Raw genomic sequence first — 17078 nt, forward strand, 5'->3', positions numbered from 1 at the left:
AAAAAATTAAGGGAAAATAGTGGGGGCTGTAAAGCAAGTCCCTGGAGCCTACAAACATTTATGTAGATAGTCATGTAAATAGGTGGCTTGGTTTTTTAACAGTGTAAAAGTTCAGTACCGTCTGTCAACTTCAATACCATAGCATGTCTTCTAGGAGTCATTACTTCTATAGATTACATAAAGACCAAAGAGTTTGGCAGAACTCAGAGGCTGGACATGGTGAAATTTCAGACCCATCTGGAATACGCTGGTGCCATACATATTGTCTAAGTTCTGTTTTGACAGAGCAAATACTTTGTGAAGCAATCTAAACAGAAGTGATAAAACACGCAAATTTGTTACACACAGCACATCCTAACAGTTCTGTGATTTTTCAGCCTCCTGTTTAAAAAATCAAAGCAAGACTAATTGGCATGAAAAATGACTATTATACTTCAGCTCAGGCATTATGTTTTTTTTAAAAAAAAAATCAAACAAATGGGACAGTTTAAAAAAAAAAACCCAAACAGTTCTTGTGAACTTTTACCCTTGCCTAACACACTTACTTGCATACACTGTACTGTATAGCTCTGCACTGTATAGCTCAGTACTTGTGCACTATTAATTATGCCCTCATATATATATTCAACAGACACATAAACCAATACTTACTCAAAAATCAACCATTATCTAGCTCAATGAAATAGCTGTTTCTCTGAAATATTATTGTTGATTTTCCTTGGTCATCAAAAAACCAAACTCCATAAATTACATAAATCCTTGGTATACAGGAATGCTTTAGCTGATGTATAAAATTGTTCTTTCTTTTGCACACACTCCTTCATTTTTCACTCCAGAAAATAATTGCAAGAGCAGCAGAGAATGAATTCCCTCTTCAGGGAAAACAGCTGAAGAGCTTCAGCAATGTGAACATTTCTACAATGCTCATAATCTGCCTAAACTTGGAGGGGAAGAAGCAAGTTCAGGTTTTCACTCCTATTCAGTCTTTGACCTCTATGCTAAATAAACAGATGGAGCGATGGTTATCAGCACCAGCTGTAACTGTTTTAGCAGCATGGACTCCTGTCCAGTACAAATCAGACTCTGGCTATCAATACTTTTCAAAAAGGCTGCAAGCTGCACACAGAATGCAGTACATCTTTGCTATTTCCAACCCAAGCTGGTTTCAAATCAGTGAGCTAATATCAGAGTTTTCCACCCCCTTAGTCCATTGTATGAAGCACAACCTCATCGCAGATGTGGTGTTTGGGAAATCCAGGGACTCCAGATGTTAGTATGCATGGGACACGGAAGAGGTCCCCATGGCAAAAAAAAAGGTAAGCTGCATACAGCAATGAAATAAGCAATACTGTGATTAACAATATCTTGGCTATTCTGCTATTCAGTTCTAGTGCAACGGGTCTTAGATGACAACTTCTGGAAAGTTACACCTCGAAGTATGAGAACGCTGCTACCGCTACAGAAAAAAATATTTACCCATTAAGTACTAGGACTCAACTTAATTTCCTCACCTACAAAGCTAAACATTTCCCTTACCAGAGTAGTGCTGGGCATCTCAAAAATGTGCACAGCCAAGGAATGCACGAACTGCAGAAGCACGTACATGGAGTTGGTGGATATGGCTGTACTGTAGAGTAAGTGGGATGCTGAGCATCTCAGGCCACTCCACAGAGTCTGCACTTCCTGTCCCTGACAGCTGCGTTAAGTCTGTGGCCTTACACTGTGATAAGTCTGAGGCTTGAAAACTCAAGGGATCTGCAAAAAATTACTATGAAAAGCATCAAGGAATGCAAAATCCAACTTCCAAAATGGACAAATTCTTAGCTAGTGTAAATCAACCTAAGTCAATTGGAGGCAGCTTCACTAGTGGAGACTTTCATTTACAAGAATGCTGTGCTGTAGGCTGAAAAGTTCACTTAATTTGCAGCACAGCTAAGAATGATTAAAGCCCAAGTGATCTTGCAGTAGTACAGGACCTGAACACTTTGCCTTACAAAGGAAATACTTACTAGTTATACAGCATACTTGCTACAGAAAAATACTTCACCTTCAACAGTCTGTACACATATGGTAGGGGAAAAAAAATATCTGGTAGACATCATTAAAAAAAGCTAATTAATATCAATTGCAAGCCACCTTAAAAGGAGTTTTAATAACCAGTGCATTTACCAACAGCCAAACACACAAACAAATTAAAGTGTCCACATTGATTAGCTTCAACTGCAATATGCTTTCTGAGCTTTGGGCATAAATTTTCAAACTAATTCAGAGGCTGCAAAAATACATAAATATTTTCCACTTAATATAAATTTTAAAAGCTTTTAAAATTATTATTAAGAGTAATAAATATTCTAGATAACATATCTGCAAGGGCATATTCCTCTCCATGTTGACAGAAATCACAACTCTGCCTTTGACCTTAAATCAACAGTGATGGAGACTCAATTAGTCAGTAATGCACTGCTGTATACCACCATGCTTAATTATAACAAGCCAGTGCACTATTAATACCTAAATATAATCTCATTTGAATGGTAGTTTTAAAAAAAGGGAAACGAAAAACTATGGGCAACATGTTTAATCTTAAAATATGGGGAGTATTTAATCAGTTCCAACACAGCTGAACTAAATAAAGCCCTTGTTCATTTGCCTGTCCTCAGATCATAATATTAATTGTTTTAGAAACCTGGAAGATTCATAAACTTTCCATCAGTGATAAATGTAAACAAGCTGGGGTTTTCAACATAGTAGGTATCATAGGCATTACAATTGTGAAAACATTTTAAAATGTGTATTAAAAATAGGAATGTTTTCACAATGGAGCTGTATTTTTATAGTCAGCAACACGTCTTTTAATGAGAAGGCAGCATAAACTGGCCTATCTCCACTGATTTCAGCGGAACTGTGCTCTTCCAGAACAGCTCCAGAATGGCCAGAGGTTTACACTGTGCTCCAACACCCTCCACCAAAAATAAAGAAAACTATAAAGGAAAACACTCCCATGCTTTTCTCTCCGAGGGTGAGTAGTACTGTTACATGAGAGACATTTTTTAAGAGATGCGGCTTAAGAACATTCTGGTACACAGTGAAAAAAAATAAAAATAACCAACGTTTGTAATTCCAACGGTCTAGACAGACCATCATCTTGATGTCTAAAACTCTAAAAATCATAGGATCTACTTCTCACTCCGTATGTTCTTCCCTCCTCCAGTTTCAGCCTAATCCTTCATTTAACTCATTCAAACATCCCTGCCAGAGAAAGTCAAAACAATAATGTCAAATTTAAGAAAATGCAGAAGGTGTTAAGCACATCAATACAGTGCCAGTCTACAGGGCAGGGCATTAGGAGCTAAGCCGAATACCAACCACCTCACCCAGACAATATTCAACTATAAACAACAACTTTCCTCCCTTATTTTATTAATCTGCAACAGTACATTTTGTTTGTCTTATAAAAGGTCTTAAGGTTTCACTTTACATGTACGCCAGGGTCTGACATTTAAAAGAAAAGACACACACAAAATTCATGTCCACCGACTGTTGATCTGTCACAACTGCCAGCATCAAATACAACAGCATTTAATTTAATGGTGAAAAGACATCACAGGTTTTCCCCTGTACACTCTCTTGGTTTATATATCTATGCTTCCCAGCATGGTTAAATTGGCCTTTCTTGAGTAACGGAAATATAAAGCAGGTATTAACTTACCTTACGGCCATCACTTGCATGACAGTTCACATTTAAAGGAGTCAATAAAGCCATCAGTTTTTCTTCATTACCACTCCTGTAAATGGAGAGAAGAGGATTGGGGGGGGGGGGGGGGGGGGGCAAAAAAAAACCCTAAATGACAGAGCTCTTTGCAAAACATTTGCTAAGAAGCTGGATATCAAAGTCTAGTATACTGAAATCTGTACTCGGCCAGGAAGAATGTCAGATCACTAAAGGATCTTCTGAACATTTCAAAACCAAGGGCAAATACAGAAAAGAGTATTGAATTTGCAGATCATGCAAAAACACCTATTAATTTCTCTCCTTAACCTCATCATATATTTCCTTTATTGAATTTTACAGATCCTCTGAAAGCCATTTGCTGAATTAAACACATTTTCATAGCATATGGCCCGTAACACCTGAAACGGCTACACACCAATATCCAGAAATTTTTTTAAAAGGGTTAACAGTCTATACAAAATGGTCTTGTGCTGTCAGAAGGAAGGATGAAAGCATCTTTGGAATATACAACTGAACTTTACACCATTTGTGTAGGCTTCCTTATGCTCTTTTCTGATAAAGCCTTTTTTCAAAATATATCCCTAAGGTACTGCTAAAAACCAGATTAAAAGAAAAATTCCAATATTTAATTTGCCCCTAAAAAGAACAGTCACAAAATGATAAAGAGGATTTAAGCAGCTTAAAGCAAAAACTCAAAATTAACCTTATAACCACCATAGTGGGGGTTTTCGATTACATAAACAGGCTTTTCCATTTGTACCAGACTGCAAAGTCCAAAGAGATTTATGCTAACGAAGTGGTTTATTTGCATCATTTCATGGAGAGGCAATGACAAAACATTACTGTTTTTAAAATCCCTTTTCCTCTCCTGCTTCCGCCCCCAAAATATGCTTTATATTCTAAGCAACACTCACCTAGCAGCTTCCAGGAGTTCGTCCTTCTTGTATTCACCTAAATGATTGCAAAATATCATGCTGTTAGCATTTGGCAGAAGACAGATTAAGAAATGCAGTAGGAAGCAAATACAGAATTAAAACAGAGAAGAGGAGAAAAAAAGCCCACACCCCGCTGGGTGATGGAGCTGTGACGTTAGCCAGCTTGTGGGGGCAGCATCACCAGTACCTTGGAGACGGGCAGCAAATTGACGCATCTTCTTGTCCAATCCTCAGATGGAAAGGCTTTCTTCGGACAACCAATGACTGCGAAATCTTGTGTCCAGAAACACAGTCCCGCTGATAACAGCATGTCAGCTGAAGACAATGTCCCCACCCCCTGCCCTATTCAGTATGTCACATAATACTTGGGAAGCATAATAAATTCTGAGACAAAAGCGAGGCAGTGCGGCTTTTTAAAAAGGTACGAATTACCGTTCTCCAAAGCTTTCACCTGCCTATTTGAATGGTAATATTAGACTTCAAGTTCTTCAGAAGAGCAGTGATTATTAAAAAAATTCCAAATATTTTCTCATCAGCCACTTTCCAAGAAAATAGGCATTTAAAATAAAAGGCACAGACAAAAGAGCACGAACTCTCCAAGAGATTTAGTTACGAGACTCTAAGAATAGAGATAACTACAAGCAATGTTAAAGCAACATTTACAGATTATATTCTGAGTTACAATAGACAACTCAGGAGGGTTGTTGCATCGCAGGATTAAAATTGCACATGAATATCTTTAGAAGTAAGATAGTATTCTACAAAGCTGAATCATGATGACATTGCGTAATATAAATTTAAGGGAATTCCAATTCAGAAATTAGAAAAATAGCTTTTAAGCAGCTTCATAAAGTCACGGAACAGAAAATATCCTAAGAGCCAAAAGATGCAGGGCTTGAAAAACATATCATACACCACCTGCCAGAGAATTAAAGCCTCTAGCCACAATGCTATAAGAAAAACAGGAAGACGAAGCTGTCCTGCAAGAAAGAAAAAACCCTTGTGCTGCCTTCTATGTGTATTTGTAATAAGCCTCCAGTGAAACTCTCATTACAGGTAAGGAAAGCCGTTGGGCCATGGGAAATGCCAGATCAGACTGCAGGTAAACTGGAAGGTTCCTCTGGAAGCAGTATCCCTCAGCAAAAACTTCTCTAGGCTGCGGGAGGAGGGTTAGAGTCCTGTTCCATTGGAAACAGTACTCCCCCATCACAGCTCTTTTGGGGGTCAGCATAGGGGGACAAGGACCGCAACAAACCAGTCCTCTCCAGGGCCTTAAGGAGCCCTGTTTAGTTCTGCATCCTGCCTTCACCTAAGTGTGAGAAGAAAGAAGGCAAGTACAGACAGCCATGCACCTCCCACGGCCCCCACCCCCCCTGCAGCTGAGGAATTCTCAGACAAAGGCAGTATCTGCATCTCATCATACTGGTCAATGTTCCTTTCACAAGTGTGTTTAATTGCTTTCTGAAATATATTCAGCTTTGGGAATTCACAACAACCTGCAGCCGGGAGTTCCACCACATGATGGCCTCTTACATGACGGGTCTCTTAACCAAACAGTTCTGTGTTGCTGAACCCCACTGACAGAGCAGATTACTTCAAGGCAAAGGTGGAGAATTTAATCCAGGTGGGGGGGATTTCATCAATACCTATAAATATCTAAAGGGTGGGTGTCAGGGTGACAGGACTAGGCTCTTTTCATTAGTGCCCAATGACAGGCCAAGGGGCCATGGGCACGAGTTGGAACACAGGAAGTTCCACCTCAATATGAGAAAAGACGTCTTTCCTGTGAGGGTGATGGAGCAGTGGCACAGGCTGCCCAGGGAGGGTGTGGAGTCTCCTTCCCTGGAGACATTCAAAACCCACCTGGATGCGTTCCTGTGCCCCCTGCTCTAGGTGTGCCTGCTCAAGCGGGGGGGTGGTGGATGAGATGATCTCCAGAGGTCCCTTCCAACCCGTGCCATTCTGAGAGAACCGAAATCGCTGTTTCAAATGTAGGCCATGAAGGTTATTTAGCTTTTGGAAGAATTTACACGCCTGTCTTAAAACTTGACTGAAAACAAGTAAAATGACACAAAAATATTTTTGCCTTTGTCTTGCTGCCACTCTCCAGCTTCATCAGAGGGGGTTCCTGCCCACCACAGGCAACTGTCTTTTCAAGCCATGGTACATGTTCCTCTTTTTTTTATTTTCATTAAGATAAAATACCGGGCACAGTTGTGAGTATTTCAAATCAATGGTGAGTGAAAAGCTCTGGCCAGCCAGTCATGAGGGAAAAAAGACACTATTACTACTGCATTACTTGTGCAACGATTTCAAACAGCTGGATTTCCTGCAGGAAAGTTATTGGTCTGTATTATATCAACACTTCAGGGACCTAATCAGATTAAAAGACCTGTTTGCACATTCTGGTTTGGCAGCACATCTAGCAGTCCTAACCAGGCTTTTGAATACTATTAGGTTAGACAAGTGTAATAACATTTTTCCTTCATGCTCAGTAAGTTGGTACTTTAAACACAAAAGCCCTTTCCTCAAATATCTTGATTAGCAAAAGTATTACTAACTAACAGAAATGGAAGGCTGTGGCTCTTGATTTAGAAATGGCCCACTGTATGCCTAAGTAAATCATTTACTTTTACTATCTGGTACTTTTTAAAAAAGGCATTCACAGATACCATTTTTGAAATTCATCAGAGCTCTCCCACACTGCAGTATGGATTAGGAAAATATTATCCTGTAATTGGCTAACTTTATTGCTCCCATAGAGCCATCACATTTTGCAGAGTAACACCTAAAATTATACAGTGGCTTACAGCACACCATCAGGTTTGCTAAAAAAGGCCAAGTGCGCACCACAGGGCTCTGCTCTTCTGTCTAAGAACGGGATGAAGGGGAACCCCTTGACCACTCGAGCAAGCAGCTGGTGGGATGCCGCTGAGCCAAGAGAGGGCTGGCCGACGGCATTTGGGAGAAGCGGGCGGAGGCGCCCGCAGGACCGGCTTCCGCAGGCACAGGCTGCGCTCCCACCAGAGGGCTCTGCCAACACGGCTAAAGCCGCTTGGCTACGAAACATATCAAAGGCCATCCTGCAGCATTTGGCCGCAGCTACCTAATAAAAGATTCATTTGCAAAGCATTTGAAAACAAACCATGCATGCTTGTGGCAGAAATTAATTTCAAGTTCTGAGCTGAGGTACAGGAATACAGACTTTAAACCTCACATAACACTTCTGTTCAAAGAATGTCAAACTTTTTTTTTTTTTACTTGAACCAAGCTATTAACATCACTTAGGAGGCTCCTTTGGGCAGGTTAGGATTTATAGTTTTGCAAAAGGGCATCTGCAGAACAAAGCACAGGTAACAGCCTGAATTACTCTTCCAAATCTCTTAGCAGTTGCTAGGTTTGAGGAAAAAGAAAAAAACCTTCCAATCACAGTGTCTATACAGAGGATTTTTGGCAGTGGTATTTCGGACAGCACAAAGCTTGTCTGCCAGACGTGTGAAAGTTAATGTTGTTAGACCATGCCACAAGAAGGCTGCCACTTCTTGGCCTGGCAGCCCACGAGGAGAGCACTGGACTTGCTCACCTCCGCCTGCTGGGTAGCCCTGAGACAGTTGGCTTGGGAATTTCTGAAGGCAAGGACAGAACAGGTGTGAAATGAGGAGCAGAGAGATACACCAAAGCAGTGTATCTCTTCATATCTTGTGAGACAAAAGCTGGTACGTAAGCGGAAACTGCTCAGTGTCTGGTGTCCACTGCATTTGATCAAGTTCGTTGTTTACAGCTTGCTCAGCATCCATGAACTTCTCTACTTGCTCGCAGCTCCAGATCACACCGCTGCTGCTCCATTTATGCTGGAACTAGGTGGTCACCACTGGTAACCACAGATGATCACTGTTTCAAAACGCAGCTACTGCCAGGCAGCTAACTAGCCCTATCTCTGTCCCCTCCAAGGAGAACCCCAGTTATCTCAAAGACCTCTTATCAGCTGCTGCGAATTACAGTGACAATGGTTCCACATCTATGCAGCCACTGCTGTACCTGGCCCTAGCCGCATTTTGCAGTACCTGATTAGCAGCAAATACTTATTAACTATCAGACATCAATGGCCGCTTCCACCCAGTGGTTAAGCGGATCAGTAGCTGGAAGCTTAACTGCGACCTCAGTGCAAGACAGGAGACCTTGCCTTGCACCAAGACAACATCAGCAGCCACTTTGAATCCAGCTGCAGCAGATTAAAGTAACTGAAAAAAAGAGAATTGAGCTGGAGACAGATACAGACATATGCAGGAACACTGTATTTCAGAGAAAAAAAGACCAGCCCCCACCAACAGTGACAGGCTGAAAATCTTTATGGGCTCCTAATGTACTCCTTTCATTTGTACTTTCCAGCTTAATGATAAAAGCTGTAGCCAGAAAAGCACAACCAGCCTGTTGCAGCTAGCCTCCATGAGCCCTCCTCTACCATCAACCTATTTTTCCTGCTTTCCATCTTCAGGGTGCCATCTTCCTATTTTGGGGGTTATTGGTGTCATGTCATTATGTGGTGCTACACTGGGTCACACTGAAAATCTAGGTGCAGCATAAATCAATTCTGTTATTACAGAGTTCCAAGAGAATAATCAGTCAATCCACTTCTAGCTTTAATTCACTAGCAAATTTTAAAGTTTAACCTTACTAGATGAGTCTGCAAAACATGGCCATCATATATGCATGCGTTTGAGACAAAAGAAAAAATCCCACATTCTGGAAAAAACTAACGTAATAAATCAATCCTACAGTGTACTTTACAAATAACCCTATTTCACTCTCCCCCCAAAGCGCTGAAATTTCATGTGAATACTGCAAGCTGAAAAACTTATCTGAATGCATGGCATAAACCAACAGTGCTTTTTCAATGCATCTACACCAAGAAACAAGGTGAGCTGCTCCTCTCTCTCCCCCACATGTCAGCTAATACAGAAACCAACTGGAGCCAAAATGTCAACCTAGACAAAGCAGCTTTTGTGTTATCATATTACCACGTGTCAGTTTTCCACAGTGAGGACAATTCCTTAAAAACTCATGTCACACAGATTAAACCAAGCCATTATTATCCAACATAACAGGAGAAAATAATGGGGGAAAGTGGATGAAAATATTTTCAACCAAACCAAAAAGCTAAAGAAAATGAACAAGTTGCGTATCATATGGAATCCTAGTTACAAATTTAAATTCCCAGAGTACTGAAACAGTGAAAAATTTTACATTAGCCAATGGTACCCTGCTTATGAGATATGTGACAAAAGGATGTGGGCCTGATGAATGTGCAACCATGGCCACAGGCTGGAGAGAGAAGATTCATAAATATCACAATCACAGAATGGTTGAGGTTGAAGGGACCTCTGGACATCCTCTCATCTGAGCCTTCTACTCCTAGAACAGCCTGCCCAGGACTGCGTCCAGGCAGCTTTTGCATATCTCCAAGGATGGAGACTCTACAACCTTCCCAGGCAACTTGTGCGAGTGCTAAGTCCCACTGAGCTCGACTCTGACTTTCCAGGTGACGATCTCTTCAGGACCTCCTGTTTCTTTCTTGGCAGCTGCAGGCCTAGCAGCACTGGAATTCAGGGGTGAAATCTTGCTCCATTAGAACACATGGCAGCTCTGCTTTTGACTTTGACCATGTGCAGAATTCAGCTTGCTCTTAGCTGCCTACCCTGAAAACTTGAACTAGCACTTCTGAAAATACATGTCCCATGCTAAGATTGACAAGGTATTTGTGAGTAGCCCAGCAAATTTTTTCAAACAAGCATTCACAATTATCCAGCAACGTGGTGGACATGGGCTCTCTGGCACAGCAGTAGAGACAGTGGGTATCAGAATCTCTCCTTTTTTCTCATTTAAGTGTTTCTAGTGCCTTTCCAACAGGGTGCTCTGGTAGCACAGGAATGCATGGGGCTGCTGGGAAAACAGGATCCAAGTCCTAACGCAGCTGTGGGGGCTGAGAACTTGTTTTTCCATCAAATTTGTTACTTCATCCAGATCAGTCCACGGCCACCTGAACGGATCCTGAGAACGAAAAGCCTGGGCAAGATGGTGCAGAGAAGGAGGAGGGGAAATGCAGGCTCTGCATTTGAGCTGGCATTGCTACAAAGAAAGCAATCTATGGACCAGAATCCAAACAAAGTTTAGCAAAGAAATAAACACCATAGAATATACTTTTTCTGACCCTCCAGGACTTCACAGCTCTACAAGTAAGCAATAAGAACACATGCACATATGCCATCCTTTTTAATCCACTGTGATCTCTGGAGTAACATTAAAGTATTTAAAGAAATATACAACTTAAATTAGAGCATGAGGCTTTTAGTCCTTGTGACAAACTACTAGGGTTGTTGTGGGTTTTTTTTTTTAGGGGGGGGGGGTGGAGGTGGGTGTTTGGAAAGGGTTTTTTTTAACTCTTTTTCTTTTAAACACACCATTTTTTATGAAACTCAAATTTTATTTTCAATGTGTCTGCTTTTGGAAGGGTCCAATCACTCCATTAAAATACCTATCAATTCCTTCTTCCCCATTTAACTTTTCTTAGAAGTAAAGTAACAGGTGAGACTAAAATTTGGAGTTAAATCAGAGAAGCTATTTTTACTATCCAAAAAGCAACAGATTGTGCGAATAAACACCTGACACAGCAAAAAACTTCAACAAAAAGAGGTATGTTGAAATAATATCTTTTGGGAAGAGGCATTTATAATTAAGAAGTACAAGAAACACATAAGGAAGAGGAAGAAAAATAATGATTTCATATTTTATTATTATACTCCTTTACTTCCCACTTGTTTGGGGTAATTTCTTTATGTCTCTTGCACTTCTCCACTTTGCTGTTTCTTACAAGTAAATGAGCTGTTTTTAGAAGCTGTCCAATAGGCTCGACCAGGAACAGAGCAAGACCCTAATTTTACACTCTTGTCACAGGCGTAAAACACTGAAGCACTACTTCTCTACTACAGTAGAGACGTAGTACTACATCTCTGCAATAGATGTATTCTATTACATCTAGATGTAGTAGAATCCCTATTCTTGTAACAGAGATTGCATTTTAGAATTACTAATGTAATATGGTACAGTATTCAGTAGTGTTGTACTCTCTACAGAGCACTACTGAACTACTGTATGCAAGAGTGACAGAAAAGCAGCTCACAAGATAATGTCTCCAAGAACAAGTTGCAGACAAGGGGTTACATTACCACAGTGGAAAGGTTTGGTACCTTGACTCTACCTCTTCTGTTGAAGATGAGTCAGGAGCTGTGCATGTGGATTGAAATCAGCCATTTGTAACAGAAACTTAAAAAATGAAAATGGGTCAGCCTACGGTGAAGTGCTTTTAGGGGGTGACATTTAAAGAAATAAGCAAACATCATTTGGTTTTGGCAACAATTCTGCCAAACCACTGGGCTAGCAGCATCCTACCTGGAATAACTTTCAGGTTATACAGAGCTCTAATCCAGAGCATTCCTGATTTAGTGTTCTAGAAACCAAAAGCTGGATCTCTTCTAAGGCCTGGCAGGAAGCAGCACGTCAGGAAACCTGCAGCTTTGTATAGCGCAAATTGGCAAAACTCTGCTGGGTTCTTAAGTGATGGAAGAGGTTCAATTCAAAGCACATATATTATATAAGCATATATGAGATACAGCTGTTATTAAATGTCATCTTCATATCTAACCATAAATTGCATGTACATTATGGGGTTTGGTCACTAAGAAGGATTAGGTGGTATCTAAAAATAGGTCTTTGGTACATGAGCAATTATAGCAGCATAAAGTTTACATTTGGCACATAACATACTCCTGCTTCTCAGAGGAGCTCTTTTCAGTTGTGCTGACCTATTTGTTAAAAATGCTGTCAGATTTCCTTCACCATCCAGTGGGAGGAAGATAAAAAAAGTCCCTTTGTCAGAGTGTTTCAAGTTTCTTAACTCTTAAATCACAAGATACAAAGATGAAGCTAAGTCAAAACAGGAGTTAAACAGAGGAATCTTCCTGAATGTGCAGGTAAAAAACAAAACATATTGCACTGCAAGACCATAGTAGTAGTAGTAATAATAATACTAATAATAATAGCCAACAACCCAACAAAGCAACAAACCCCCCCCAACCACCCATCATGTGGTAATCCATATAATCATCTTACCTTCAGCAATGCTACCATACCCTACAATATAATTTCTTCTGAAATAATGAATCTGAAAAATCTTCTAGAACTCATTCTCTTTAGTGTACCTGTACAAGTAGTTTCAGTTTCTTCAGATTAGTGCATGCTACTCAAACACACACCATGCACGTATCCATTTTTTTATTTGTAGTGTTAAAAAAAGTATTCTTTTCAACAGAACTGTGCTATTTCAGAATGCTGTACTGATCCTGAAGACACACCACCATTCTCATCTCTCATGTCTTCAGACAGGTTGGAGGAGGAAAAAATTGCTGAATTTCACAAGACTGGGAAGAAAATCCCAACCTTCCCAAATTCAAACCACACAGATGAGAGGGAAAAACTGAAGGGGTTGAGGCTCATCTTTTCACTAAAGTTCAATACTCATGAGATATCTTGTGAAATACACATGGAAAAGGAAAGTTGATTTCCCTGCCCCCCGCCCCAGCCATTGAACCTTCCCCATCACCCACCTCTTCATGCCTACTGCAAAGGAAACATTCCCATGCTTCTCTCTTCCCTTCATTTCTTGTATTAATTCCATCTATCAGCAAAACCAAACCTCCACTGTAATTTCCACTACTCCAGCCATGCTCCATAACTAAACTGTGCTCTTCCATTTTTTCCAGCAACTACTTCTTTTTCATTTCTGTCATAGGCCTGCATATGTATTTTCTCTCCAGGATTTCTATGAAATCTTTCTAAAGGAAGACAAAGGACTAAGAAACTCTTTGTCAAAGACTTGAGTACAGTAGAGGTGGATAGATAGCCAAGTAGTATATATCCAGAACGAACCAGGAGAAATAATCTGCTTTCATATTAGTATGTCCTTCTCAAAAGCCAGCTGCTTCCCCTGCCCTTCCAAACAACCTCCTCAAATGAGGAAATAATTTCACCCCAGAATATTCTTTAAAAAGAAAACACAGAAAAGCCTGTTTATAACTGACAAAAAGCATGGAAGAAAACTAGCAAGAAAAAATACATATAACCCTCAGGAAATCCATATTGTATAAAAGCAAGCTCCAAAACTATGCTCCATCATCTAGTCTTTTCAAAAGAACTCCAGAGCAAACATGCGCACACTAAATTTTGCACTCTCTTATTTTCCCATTGTAGATAAAACATGCTAGCAAGCCGGGGACACTGTGACTGAAAATCTATAGCTGGATTCAAAATTGAAGCACTTATTTTAACAAAAAAATCTATACTATCTTAGATATAGCAAACATTACAGATTTTGTACTAACAATTTGTATAGATTTAAAGTAGGCTTTTTAATGTTTGCTAAGAAATTAATGAGACACATAAAACGTACATATGTGCCAAAGTATTTTATCGACTTCGTAAGTTTTTTACTGAACAGTACAATCCTTCCTCTGTACACCTGAAGCTGCCCCACGTATCTAAACCTACCCTAAAAGCTTGAGAAAAGAGGCTGCCGCTTCATAAAAATGCATGTGTATTGCCAAACTTGCCCTGCAGCACATACCCTGGAAGGCACTCAAATCCAGTTGAGTCACTTCTCTACCTCCTAGACAAAGAACACCAACATTTCCTATGCCTTCTGGGCCACAGAGTAGGGAGCAGAAAGGAGGAACTCCTTTGTAACTGAAGGAAACACAGGGCAAACTTGTGGAATGCACAGCAATGAAACCACCTAGTTGTGTTCTGGGAATTAAAGAAAACAATGCCACGACATTATCTTTATTACTAAAAGCATAGATATCATTAAAGGGTGAAAAAAGAGTCAGCTTTTTTTTTATGCAACACTTGAGCAAAGCACAGCAAGTAAATCCTTACCAAAATAATGTCAAAACAGAGGGAACAGATTTCATTAAAATGAACAATTTTGTTGTTCTAAGCAGTAACTAATCTGTCAACAGTTCAGTTTAAATATTTTGAAAAATATGCATTTCCTCACAACAAAAAAGGTAACAAAATAACCCAACCACTTTTCCACTTATGTTAAAGCCATATAAATCAAATAATTTTGCCTTGCTGCTGTGGGCAAATTTTACCTCCCTGTGGGTTTTTATTTGCCAGTTGAGAGTTGTAAGACAGCTGGAAAATAAGGGAAAGCTTGGTATAATTTGGGGGAGAGAGAAGACAGCAGCATGACTGAAAACAGAATATGTGGACTGATATGAAAGACTCACACTAGTACCCCAGAGTAAAGAAGAGCTGTGTTTGACTTGGATACATCTTTGCCCTCCCTTACCCTTCCCATCGGATCTTATGATACAAGGAATATATACTTAAAAGTGATGGTTCCCTTTGTTTTGTCTCATTTTTAAAATTTATCTTTAGTGCCTTTTCTGAACACACATTTTGACTAGCAGCTATCAGTCACCCAGTCACCACAACTCAGATCAAGCTTTTCCTGATCTCAGCAGTGGTGTGGTCTCTGGGTACTTACTCAGATAAAGAGCTGCTCTGTGCCCTACAAGTGACTAGGGGTGTATTATAAGAGGACAAAAAGTTTGGATTTATGGGAAATGTTTGGAACCTAAATCTGCAAACTGTTGTCCTCACTAAAAAAAAATCTCTTTTAAAACAGCAGCTAGGGGAAAATTAATTTGCTGTTTACATACAGGTACTTTTTGCTACTCATGTTGGAATAACATACCAGAAGATGGAAATACAGCAATAACAACATCTAATGCCAACACACAGGGAGCCTAGCTGTGAAGGGTTACATTATTTACCAACAATGAAAGAATAATGAAATACTACATATAATTCAAGTTTTCAGTCCCTTATCAGCCTCGTTGTTTTAAATGCTTTGCTAGTTAAATGCCTGATAGAATAGAGTAGAATAGTTATTTGGAAGGGGCTTACTACAATCATGCAGTCCAACTGCCTGGCCAAGTTAAAGCATGTTATTACAGGCATTGTCCGAATGTCTCTTAAACACTGACAGGCTTGGGGCATCGACCACCTCTCGAGGAAGCCTGTTCCAGTGTTTGACCTCCCTCTTGGTAAAGAAATGCTTCCTAATGTCCAGCCTAAACCTCCCCTGGCGCAGCTTTGAGCCATTCCCACGCGTCCTACCACTGGACACCAAGGAGAAGAGATCAGCACCTCCCTCTCCACTTCCCCTCTGCAGGAAGCTGTAGAGAGCAATGAGGTCACCCCTCAGCCTCCTTGCCTCCAAACCAGGCAAACCCAGAGTCCTCAGCCACTCTTCATAGGTAATAGGATTACACGAGTTCTTCAGAACAATAACTCACTGCCCTAAATGACAATATGGTTCACTACAATGACTGGAAATAGAATAGCACCACAGAAAAAAAAAAAAGAAGGCTGACAGAAGGAGAGAGATACTCACTCATTAAAGACAAGAGCTTTAATTCAGACTGTTGTCATTATGTTTCACCTCCAAATAAGAGCATTCATTCTTCAATTTTTCATTTACGCACAGAAAGTTTGAGCTGCTGTAATACAAGGCTGCCTGTTCAAGAGATACCCTACATGAGATGACTACAGAAACCAGTCACCAGTTATGTCCAGCTTGACAGCGTTGATGCACCATGTGCACTTTATTGCTATTGCAGTGGAAAACTAAGTACCAGGATTTCACCATCACAGGTATATCCATGAATAAAGCACCTTCCAAAGCAGATGTTCCATCTTCATTGCGGGCCAAAAAGGAAATGTATGAACTGCATGTACCCTCAGCATGGCAGCTCTGCTGGTTTCTGTGCAGACCTGCAGTGAAAGGTAGTTTAATTACGTTCTGCATGAAGTAGGAAAAAATACTGCTTTCCGTTCTCAGTTACTTCCAGTAATTCTCACTAGATTTAAAGACTCTGCTTACCTCAAATAATTTAAAATATAATTGGCCCAAAAGTATTCCTACATTCCTCATTCATCACATCCATTAATGATCTTAAATATCCCCAAGAAAATACATTTAAATGATCCTCTTATTAGATAATAGGATTAGCAGCAGCTCCTAAACCAGCCTATTTTTGCCAATGGCTTTATTTCAAGTTATTCTGAGGTACACTTCATTTTTAACTTCCAAAAAGTGTTATTTTAAACCTCTGTTTGACCTAAAATGAAAGAGGACATGCAAGAGTTAACACACGTTTTCTCTACTGTGTCCTAGGTCTGAGTTCAGTATTACCTCTCCTTCCACAGAGCACATACTATCAAGGAGAAATAATACTGTGCCTTCCCTACCACCAGCTTAGGATTCCTGATTATCCATTTCTTTTAGA

General features: G+C 40.1%; 1 protein-coding gene across 3 annotated transcripts in view; it reads right to left on the reverse strand.

Annotated features, from left to right (window-relative positions):
* TNKS (tankyrase) overlaps positions 1–17078 on the reverse strand; it is a 149074-nt gene that overhangs the window by 63457 nt on the left and 68539 nt on the right. For all 3 annotated transcript variants that reach the window (XM_075090908.1, XM_075090907.1, XM_075090905.1), the window contains 2 exons: positions 4648–4684; positions 3710–3785 (listed from right to left, as the gene is read on the reverse strand). In XM_075090908.1, coding sequence (XP_074947009.1) covers positions 3710–3785; positions 4648–4684 — 113 coding nt within the window. The remainder of the gene's footprint in view (positions 1–3709; positions 3786–4647; positions 4685–17078) is intronic.

Source organism: Phalacrocorax aristotelis, chromosome 4 (assembly GCF_949628215.1).
Source record: "Phalacrocorax aristotelis chromosome 4, bGulAri2.1, whole genome shotgun sequence".
NCBI lineage: Eukaryota > Metazoa > Chordata > Aves > Suliformes > Phalacrocoracidae > Phalacrocorax > Phalacrocorax aristotelis.